Consider the following 11529-nt stretch of genomic DNA (forward strand, 5'->3'; position numbering starts at 1 on the left):
AAACTACCATCTGGCAGGGTTGAATATCAATCAAGACCATCTATTCGTGGCATATCTTCATTTAAACATCTTCTTGTCCAACTGCCCCCACGGGTTCACTTTGTGTACTATCGAGATGGAATAGGAAACATCTCGACATCTCGTCTACGTGTTGGTGCAAAAAAGGTACTTACAATTTAATAAATGTTTTTTTTTAGGGGTCTATAATAGTTATCAAAGGGCATTCTATAGTATACTATTTCTTGGTATAAGATCATCACTAAAACTCTTTCTTGGAGACTAGAGGTGGCTGTTGAACCTCTCATTTCAAGTATCAAGGAGCTTCAAAGGAGTAGTAGAAATTTTTGATGGCTAATGAGATTGTTGACTCCCATAAGAGAGCTAGTAATCCTAGTGTCATTTGTAAGATGGACTTTTCTAAGGTGTTTGACCACATGAACTAGAAATTGCTTGATTTTGTTTAATCTACGAATGTTGTTTGCAAGGTGACCCTTTATCACTTATTCTCTTCATTATTGTCGGAGATGCTCTTACAAGATTGATGGAGTTGGGCAAAAAGAAAGGTTTTTACTCGAAGTTTTAATTAGGGAATAGAACTTCATCTAATTTTAATCCATGAGATGACACTTTTGTTTTTGTGGAGCCTAAGGAAGAGTATGTTCGAATATTAAAGCCATATTCATGTGGTTTTTGAAGGTATGTCCGGTTAGAAAGTGAAGTTTCATAAGAGTTTGATGATTGGGATTGGTGGACTTGAGAACATTTTGTCCTTACCTGAAATCTGGGGTTGCAAAGTTGGACATCTTTCTTCTACGTATATTGGACTCCCTCTTGGAGGCAAATACAAGAGTGTTAGAGCTTGGGATCTAGAGGTTGAGAGATTCAGTTTGAGGTTGGCTACTTGGAAGAGGAAATTTCTTTTGAAGGGTGGTAGTGTCACACATATTAAGAGTACACTGTAGAATATCCCTGTTTATTTTTCTGTCCTTACTATTCCGGTTGGTGTTGCAAAAAGATTAGAGAAATTATGAATGACTTTCTTTGGGGATTGACAAATGAGATTAAGAGATTTCATCCTATCTCTTAGGATAGAGCATGTATGCCTAAGGAATTAGTAAGTGGTTTGATAAGTCTGGGAAGGAAGAAGGAAGTTTATGGAAAAAAGTTATTATTTGTAACTTTGTAAGTATAGGATGGAAGAATGGTTACTAAATCAGTGACTTCGTTGTATGGATGTGAGTTGTGGAGGGGGATTATGAATAATAAAGATGACTTTTGCTTAAACCTTGCAAAGTTAGTGTTGAAAAGGCACTAGTGTGCAATTTTCGTGGATAATTGGATAGGGAAGAACCATTGAGGTCATGTTTTCCAACTATTTACAATGTGTCTAACAAGATGAAATTTATATGGAGACAAAGACCAATATTATTTGGGATCTTGGTATTCAATGTTGGTTAAATGATTGGGAAGTGCAGTCTTTGGTCGGTTTATTCTTCATCACTTAACAATATAGTGCTTTCGTGAGGTGGAGGACAATATTTAAGGCTTGTTTTGATTTATTAAATTCAAAGAGGGTGAATGAATTAGGCATTGGGATGTCCGACCGCCATGAAAGAAGTGCGGGTTAAAGGAGTTCCGTCCAAAATCTGCTTTTCATGTTGACATTAGCGATGGGGAGGATGCTAACAAAGATATATATCTTAAAAAGAGAGGGAAAGTTATTGCTAACAGATGTGTATGTTGTGGAATGGACGAGGAAAGTATAAAGCATCTCTTTTTGGGACTGTTGGTTTGCAAATATTTATGGCAATACATGCTTGGTTAGTGTCCCCAGTTCACATGGGTTTGAAGGTACAATAGCAGATTGGGTGAATGGATGGAAGTGTGAGCAAAATGTCTCAGATTGGCAAAATGCTTTTTATGTGACTACCGCATGCTATGTGTGGTGCATCCGGCTTTGAAAGGAATTGCAGAATTTTTTTATGACAAATTTTCTAACGTGGACCGCTTTTTGTAGCATTATATCTTGTTTGTGGGAATGGGACCACTTTATATTAGGATGTGAGGGGTGAATTTTGACCAACTTCTCTTTGGGTGGTTCAGTATAATTTTAATCATCTTCCCCGCAATCCATATTTATCTAGTTTCTGTTCTAACTTGCAAGATTAGTTTTTATGCATGATTGACATTATTATAGTGATCATGTGTTACTATTCGGTTTTATTTAATACAAACCGAATGTCAATGTCATGTAAATTATAAGGAAAACATAACAAAAACAAAAGAATAAAAGATTGGAGGCTAGAATTTAATATTCAATGCATTTAAAAAATGAACTATACATTCTAGTTTCGTAGAAACAAATATATTTGTTCCTAAAGAAATTTGTTCTCCTACTCTGCAATAGACATGTTATCCATGAGGGGAAATCTTTAAGAAAAGTGTATGTCCAATGATTCGTGAAGTTGTAAACCTACTTACTTATATGTTTTCGTTTATGTTATCCTGTATATATGGGGTTTTGCTTGTTTTTCTTATTTGAAATTTCAAAACTTGAAACTTTTATTTTTGTTATGGGGTTTGCTTGTTTTTCTTATTTGAGTTTTCAAAGATTGAAACTTTTATTTTTAGTTTTCAGTTTAACAAGTTTGTGTTGTTTTGATTTAATAGGTTCTTCTTCATTTGGAATTTTCTTGAGGAAAGGTTGAATTTTTCTCACTTTTCTCAAAGGCAAGGTATAAAATGGTTTAACTTTCTTTATCATTTGTTTGTCATTTGTTGTGTTTCTCTTTGTTATTTTATGTTATTATGTCGTTGGTATTATTGTTTTATCCGATGGTATAAGTATAAGTATAGTTATGAGTTGTATTTTTTTTTTTTGTCAGTCTTTAAGAACATCAAGTGCATGGTCGATTGAGTTAGGTATTTTTCATTGTTTGGATATTCAGCCTCTACTGATTTACAATATATATCTATAGATTTTAGTTTGAGTTGGACTAGTTTATTTCAAACTTTATATTTTCAAATAACCTGATTTCTTGTTTGTAAATGATATGACTTCTTTGGCATTAATTGGTCTTGGCCATAGAGAATAAAGAAGTTGCTATTAACATGAAATCACCAAGTGTCCTATATATATATATATATATATATATATATATATATATATATATATATATGTTTGCATTGTTACTGTAATTGTTCCAATCTTGAGCAAACTATTTAGACTTGTTAGGTGGGTTGTTGGGGTGCTAAGTGTGTTAGGAGGCAGAAAGGAATTTGAGTACCACTTTCTATGATATATACTTTTCCTAGGTTTCAAGTTCAATACTCTTTTTGAAATCATACTAATATTATATATGTTGATGTATTTATCTAGAAAATGTCTTCAATGCTTCCAAGCAAGAACTGGATGAAAGCACCGACTTCGTCTACTGAATACCTTCGAGGTGTTAAATCATTCATCCAGTTCACGCAAGAGAAATTAGGAAAGGAACTTGATTAGTATTGTTGTCCTTGTGCTAAGTGTCGTAATTTAGGGGGGAAGTCAACATCAAAAGATATTGCCGAGCATCTTATCTGTGATGGTATAGACAAGACATATACATCATGGATACATCATGGAGAGTCATCTTCGAAAAGTAGTAACTATGTTGAAGCTCCCACTAGTTCTTCTACTAGGGGTTCTGAAAATATGTTGCCAAGGATGGAAGAGATGGTCAATGACACATTTGGACGAAGTCATCCCGTTGACTTAGATGCATGTCTTAACGAAGTTGATGATGAAGATGATGATGGAGATTCACCCAATGCCATACCGCAGGATGTTCAATACGACAAGTTGATGGAAGATGCTTTAAAACCAATATATCCATCATGTCGGGGTGAAGATTCGAAATTATCGACGACGATTGAGTTGTTGAGCATGAAGGCTAGACACAAGTGGTCTAATAGTAGCTTCACAGAGTTGTTGCAATTCCTTAAAAAGACTTTACCAGAAGAGAATACACTACCTGAGAAGACATATGCTGCTAAGAACTTGATCAAACCTCTTCGCATGAAGTGCGAAATTATTGATGCATGCCCAAATGATTGTATTATATACTGGGGTGATGAATATAAGGATTTGATTAGTTGTCCCACTTGTGGTGAAAACAGATGGCAACCGGTGAACCCGTTAAAACCAAAGGCTAAGATTAAACCATGGAAGAAGCTAAGGTATTTTCCTTTGGCTGAGAGATTGCAAAAGATGTATAGCATACCATGGATTGCAGAGAATATGAAATGGCATGCAAATGCAGTTTCTGACCAACGCTATATGCGTCATCCTGTTGATTCTTCCATGTGGAACTCAATTAATCTTAAATGGCCTGAGTTTGCTGCGGAGCCACGTAATGTTAGATTAGGGATTGCAACAGATGGATTTAATCCATTTGGGAACAAAAACAGCATTTATAGTTGCTGGCCTGTTATGGTTACTCCATACAATCTGCCTCCATCATTGTGCATGCGGAAAGAGTTTACCATGTTGACACTTCTAATTCCCCGGTCCAAGTAGCCCAGGGATAACATCGATGTCTTCTTGCAGCCTTTAATCAAGAGCTAAAACAGTTATGGGGTCCCGGAGTTGAATCATATGACTCCCATGCTAAAGAGACATTCACTATGAAGGCAATTTGTTTGTGGGCGATACACGATTTTCCCCGCTGTTCACCATCTTTCCGGGCGAAACGGCGGGAAGGTATGCATGTCCTATTTGTAGTGAAGATACAATTCTACTTGGCTGAAGCATGGAAAAAGTTTGCTTATATGGGTCATCGAAAGTTCCTAGCGCACCGAATCATTGCTTTAGAGTCCGAAAGGCACAATTTAATGGAAAAGAAGAACACGGTAAAAGCGTCCTATTCGCTTAAAGGGTTCTCAAGTAAAAATTAAAATGAGCCAAATTCAGAACAAGTTTGGCAAGGTGCCGGATACACGGAAGGAAGGAAGAAGAAGAGAAAAAAGAACTAAAGAACTAGAAAATTCAGCATTTTCAAAGGATTCTATCTTCTTTACATTGCCGTATTGGGAGGTATTTTTAACATTTGTGTAGTAGTATATCATGTAACTTTATGTATACATATCCATATATTCATTTATATATTTAATTCCTACTGAAGATCTGCCTATTTGCCACAATCTAGATGTGATGCACGGGAAAAAAAATTTATGGAGAATCTGTTTGCAACAATCATGGGTACAGTAAGAGTAAGGATGGACTCGAAGCCCGTGATGGACCTTAAAGCTAGGAAGATAAAGAAACACTTGTGGCGGTAATGAAGAATGACAAGTGGTCTTATCCAATAGGTGCTTTTTCTCTTCACGTGAAGAGAGAGTTTTGCTTTTGTAGAACTTTGCACCAATTGAAGGTTCCCGTTGGATATAGTGGAAATTGGAAACATAATGTGGACTTGGAGGATTTTCAGCTCAAGAACCTAAAATCCCATGACTATCACATCCTTTTACAACATTTATTACCCGTGTTATTGATGCATCTATTCAAAAACACAAGCCATTCGTGAAGCTATTCGCCAGTTGTCTTTATTCTTTAACGCCTTATGCTCCAAAGTCATTTGTCGTGCGAACCTTTCAACATGAGAAAACGATTGTGGAAACTTTGTGTGTCTTTGAAAAATACTTCCCGCTTCGCTTTTTTGTTTCAATGATACACCTTGTTGTGCACTTAGCGGAAGAGGCACAAATTTTGGGACTGTTAGATATAGGTGGATGTATCCTTTTGAGAGGTGAGTAAAGTTCTTTATATATATCTTTCTTGTGATTAGTATGTAGTAATTTTGTATTAATTAATGGCACATGCACAGGATGATGAAAACTTATAAAAGGTATGTAACCAATCGGACTTTTGTCGAGGGTTGCATCCAAAAGCAATACCTCGTGGAAGAGGCGATGATGTATCAGATGGAGTACATTCATGATGGCAACTTGGGAAGCCATAAGAATGGGAGAAGGGTGATCATGAATGAGGATATTGAAAGGGCACACCCTATGGATAAAAAGGGAAAGCAATATGTTCTTCCAAATATAGAGTATCAACAAGTTCGCAAGTGGGTTTTGACGCATTCTCTGGAAAATGCCGAGTGGGAAGAGTAAGTCGTGCATTTACCATTGTTTTGGTAGTTAATACTTGAGTTATGCATGTCAACTGTCCTGAATTTTTATTATTTTCACAGGAAGTACCAAGTATACCTCCAAAGTCAGAAATCAAGGGGTAAAAATCGTAGGGGCAGTCAAGCAAATAAGTTGGACTACATTCCTTGGTTAAGACTACAACTACAAAATGAAAATGTATCTCCTTTCAAGAGGATTGTTGATGGTCCATCTTTTACAGCGGTGTCATATAACAGATACACAGCGAATGGGTATGTTTTTTATACGTCGGATTCGGAATCAACGACTACAACACAGAATAGTGGGGTTTCCATGAAGGCTGTGACTAGTTTTAGGGCAAAGCCAAGGATAGGAACCTTGTTGATGACGGTCACTTACTATGGAGTTGTCAAAAGAATTCTTGAACTTGATTATGTAGAATTTAAACAAACCGCGGTTCTCTCTGTGAATTGGGTGCGCATTGAGGATAAAACAAATGGTTGCACAGTTGATCCCGATCTGAACTTGGTATTTGTAAATCTTGGGAGGTTCATGAGGAATACAAGTGAGGTTGACGAGCCCTTTATTCTCGCTTCTGAAGCTAAACAAGTCTTTTATTGCCGGGATTTGAGTAGAGATAATTGGCATGTTGTCTTGGATGCTCCAAAGAGGTTGAGTCAAGAGATAGATGCTTATGAAGACCCATTGGTCTTCGAGGCCAGAACAAGTGCTAATGATTCTTCGTCAACAACTCTAATTGAGGACGCTCTAGAAGTTGCAGAAGACTGGATTTAATCTTAATGAATAATTTTTTTTTTTATGTTGATGAATAATCTTAATTGAGGATGTTCTTAGGAAACTTATCAATGAATAATCTTTTTTTTTATGGTTGATATTTATTGGAAAGTTTATTTGAATTGGGTATCTTTTGTTTCTATTCATCTTTTCCAATGGTACAGGTGAGTTAAACAGTATGGTTTGAACATCTTGGGTGTTCTGTTTAGTGGGTTTTTCTGTTTTAGTTTTTCTTTGAGTGGTGCAACATATGATACATGCTACATCTATTCCATGTTTTGTTTAATTTAAATCAGCCTTGGATTTTAACCATTTTGTTGAACTTTCTATTTAGGTAAAAGAAGTCATGTCGAAGCATCCGGAAGCAAGTGGATTTGAAGCAAATGAATCAAAGCAAGTGAGACGACGACAAAAAACAAAAGGTAAAGTAACATTTTTTATTTGATTATTAATTTTTATTTAATAACGTAAGTTGGCTGGGAAAGTGTTAAACCTATAAAAATGACCCATGATAGTTGATTAGATCTTGGTCTTTTAGTGCATGACTTTCAGTGGCATGTACAATCTGGTTTATGGCAATGTTGTCCTAGGCGTAGGACCATACCATATAGCTGGGAAGCTTTTGATTCTTAAGAAATGCCAACCAACCGGGAATGAACTATTAGTTTGATGCTTGACTTGACACTTTCTATATCTCTATCTGTAATGTTTAGTGAATTGCTGGATTAAAGATAGGGAATGAACCTGTCATAAAGTTTTATTAACTGTCTTGAGTAAGTGCTCCTGGCTTAGGTTATCTTTGCTTGTGCCTGTGTAAGGTGCTTGTCCTTTGTAGAAGGACTAAGTAGTTCGTTTTCCTGTGGTTGTCTCCTTCTAGGGTCTCGTGTTTGGATCTTCCCTTGTTATTGTCGGTTTTTCCTGTTTTTATTGTCATGTATGGTTTGAACCGGATTCCCGGTTAGGTATCTAGGAGTCTCGCTGAGAAGGCGGGTGTAAGTGTAGTGCCCATTAGCCCCGACCGAGGAATTGGCGAGAGAGAATGGCCTTGCACAAGTATTCTCAAAGTCATATCGAGGTTGGAGCGAGGGACCAGCCGCTCCGGTAACGAAAGCAGAGTTAAGGGAATGGTTATTCCTGAGTTGGTTAATTCATCTCCCCGTTGTTGAGTGAATCGATCCGACCAGTAGTACTTTAAGTGTTAAGCATTTTTTTTAGTAGCTAGTAGCGCACTCGAGGAAGTAAGTACTCACCCTCCAAGTAGCTAGCAAGCTCGGTAGAAAGGAAATGTGAATGTTGTAAGTCAATACAACTTCTCTAAGGCCGAAGTTTTTACTACTCTAAATCCATTTCAATGTTGGAGGCGGGGTCAATTAACTGCCCTTAAAAAGCATGAAAATAGGCGTTTTAACGAGATCACGAGTTTGAGGTCATATTTTGGTAAATAGAAAGAATAAAATGGGATTGTTGCTCTTGAAAAGGGAGCACTATACTATTTCTTAGAAAACGGAATCCGAATCAACTAAGTCATGCTTAATCACTCACTACGAAGAAGTGAGGAAAGCCCAATATCTCATTGGGGGGTGCTCCCATGCCTTCCTCAGTGATTTATATCCATACTGATTTTGACACCGGCCTATTCACAAATAAAAAAAATAAGAAATGAAGAAGAAAAAACTTCGGATACCATAACAAGTTACTACTATCACATTTTCTTTGATTAATTTACAACTGTAATAGGATAAATTATCAATCATAAAGTCATTGTATTGTTCCATTATTTTTCTGTTCCATTACCATTTTGAAGAGCTAGCCATGTATGAAAGGTTCATCACTCTGTCTTTCACAATCGAACTATACTTTGTGTGCACGAGAAAGTAAGCACTTCCATATAGGCATTTAGAGAGGTCAACAACCGTTTTCTATATGAAGCTTTAGCTTTCACCATCCCTACATATATATATCCCCAGACATCATACATTAGAAAGGGAAATCATACTTCTCACAAAAATGGTTTTCAATCACGGTCATGTGACTCTGAAGTCTGAACGATTTGCTAAAAATATTACGCACTAGAATGAAGTGAGGCAGTTGATTAGATCTTATTCAATCAAATCTATACTAATATTTTTTCGTAGTTCTGATGTTAATTAGATCTTATTCTTTTTTATATTCTTGTTAATTAGGTCATTTGATCTTTATCCACGGATCATTTGAAAAATAGATCACAATAAATTGATTTTGTCTATTATCATTTTTCTAGTAGTGAAACTTTTCTCAAGGCCCCATTTGTACTTAATCGGTTGCTAATTAATCCACTTAGGTCCAAGATTCCAAGTGGAGTTTTACGATGATGGACAAGCTACCGGACAAGATATCGAGCAAAGTATGCCAATTGTAGTCGGGCAGGTGGCTAGGACACACCGCCCACCTATGTACAAGGACCGGCGAAGTTCCAGATTTAACAAAGGATGCTTTGTGGAAGAAAGTATTGGTAAGTGCAAGTCACTCCACCTGATTTTATTTCAGTAAACATTTTAATTTGTATTGTATCCAAATTTGTTTAATAATGATTTTGACATGTCCAATTTACAGGTTGAAATTGATCTTCCACTCATCCGAAAAGAATGCACTCTTCGTAAGCTTAATACTGACTTTGGAAGCGAGAAAAATATGAACTTCGGTGTGTATGATAAATTTCCAACAGATGCAGAGCGAAAAAGAAATGTTCCTAGCAAGGTGAAAAAGGAAGAATGGGAGGCATTCGTGGACATGTGCTCAACAGAAGAGGATAAAACCAAGCGATTCAATGGAAAGTTAGCAAGGGAACAAATGAAGAACCCACATACAACTGGTAGAATGGGAGCAGTTCCAGTTATTGAGCAGTTGGTAAACATCTATTTAATGCCATAAAATTATCGTATGCACTCAACTATTATTAGTCTTTATCTACATATTTGTTTAATATGTTACAGAAAAAAAATAGCCCAACTGGTGAGGTTTCAAGGACAGAAGGATATGTGGCCATCCATACGAGGAGAGATGGGAGTTGCATCAATTTTGAAACAAAGCAATCTCTTGTAAGAGACAACGAGACATTTATTTAGTAATTGCTTATGTTTGTATGACCAGGTATTACGTACTTAAGAAACAGTAACTTTGATTTCTTTTGTAGGAGGAAATTGACAGACTTGTTAGCAATGAGCCTAATATAGTGGAAAGGGATCTAGACAATGATCCCATTGCTTTGGTGTGATGCTGCTTCCCATCTTGTTTTTTTTTTCTAGTGGGTTTTCTCTTAAGTTCTACCTAAACTTTTGTTTTCTTAATAGGTTATTGGTCGTGATGGAAGAGGGCGTGTTCGTGGTCTAGGTAGTGGTGTCACTAAGACTGTTTACCATGCTTCAGCTCCTTATAAGGAGATTGCTCAAAGAGAGAAGAGAGCTGCGGAAAACAGTGAGTCGGGCTATGAGGCGATCATGGCGTAGACTTAATGAAGCGAGACAAGGCTCGCAAGATACTTGAGGATGAAGTTGCAGACCTTAAGCGACAATCTTCAGGGCTTGGAAATGCATCTCAGGTAATAATATCCTTAGGCACTTTATCTGTTTTGGCCTGGTGTCAATGCCAAGCTTCTTGTATGCCAAGACCCATGATATTTTTACTTAGGCACTTTATCTGTTTTGGCCTTAACAAACCCAATATCAGGACATGAGCTTGAACATAGTTTATTTAGTCATGATTCTAATTCTCTTGTTTTGGTCTATTTAGTCGAAGGAATACTTATAGCATAGGTCTGTATGGCCTGAGCTTGAACATAGTTTATTATGATTTAGGACTAACTTAAGAAAATAAAGTTAGCTTTAACGCAGCGAAACTTGGCTGTTTGAACTCAATCAATACCATCTCTTAATGCATAGAGATTTCTTTCTGCTTTGACATGAAGAACTGCTTGTCTGCATGCACCAGAATTTACTTTGTTTGTACTGTGTTCCCTTTCTTTGCTTTAGCCGTTCATTCTTTGCTCAAGAATGAACGGCTTGTGTGTGTGCGTTTGTGTTAAATTTTTTGTTTTCTATTACATATTTCATCTCCCTTAAACGAAAATTATTGTTGGATTGTCTAGGTTTTGTTTATTTTGTTTGTTTTTCAATGTTTTTTTTAGTTATGTTTCAAATGGTAGTAGTCTTTTCTTAGTACAAGAGTAAGGCTGAAATAATAAGTATAAAAAAGATATGCTCCAATAAATATGAGATTCCTAAATATTGTAGAATCACCATCCGATATCTTAGTTTGAAAGGGAGAGAATGAAAACAAGCAAAGTTTCTCTCACCATCATTTGTTTTATTGGCCCATGTCGCCTCGACTTGGCCACCACAACTTCCCACATTTCATTTCTTTAACTTGACCGCTAAACTTTCTCATATCTAACGACGGCCACGTGAGTCCCCAATCTTAGAACTAGAAAAGCTTAGGCCTAAGGTTTGTCTATTTGTTCTAGACCTTGATGCCCTCTACGAAATGACGCCGCGTGGAGTCCCCCAATCTTAGAATGAAAGAATGGATTAAGAAAACATGGCTTTATTG

At 36.7% G+C, this 11529-nt stretch overlaps 1 protein-coding gene across 1 annotated transcript; it reads left to right on the top strand.

The window, feature by feature from the left end:
* Positions 1 to 7100: 7100 nt before the first annotated feature.
* Positions 7101 to 10430, top strand: LOC147482311 (uncharacterized). Its single transcript, XM_086579279.1, has 6 exons — positions 7101 to 7109; positions 7280 to 7342; positions 9538 to 9831; positions 9918 to 10022; positions 10118 to 10192; positions 10275 to 10430. Exons 1-6 carry the CDS (start codon positions 7101 to 7103, stop codon positions 10428 to 10430), a joined length of 702 nt encoding a protein of 233 aa, XP_086435405.1.
* Positions 10431 to 11529: the final 1099 nt, after the last annotated feature.

This window comes from Coptis chinensis, chromosome 8 (genome assembly GCF_015680905.1).
Source record: "Coptis chinensis isolate HL-2020 chromosome 8, ASM1568090v1, whole genome shotgun sequence".
Lineage (NCBI taxonomy): Eukaryota > Viridiplantae > Streptophyta > Magnoliopsida > Ranunculales > Ranunculaceae > Coptis > Coptis chinensis.

Bases quoted from the DNA above. Each gene is read 5' to 3' on its own strand.
- LOC147482311 (XM_086579279.1), top strand. The intron at 7,343-9,537 runs GTGAGACGACGA...TCCAATTTACAG, and splicing joins AAGCAAATGAATCAAAGCAA to GTTGAAATTGATCTTCCACT. The intron at 10,023-10,117 runs GTAAGAGACAAC...TTTCTTTTGTAG, and splicing joins TTGAAACAAAGCAATCTCTT to GAGGAAATTGACAGACTTGT.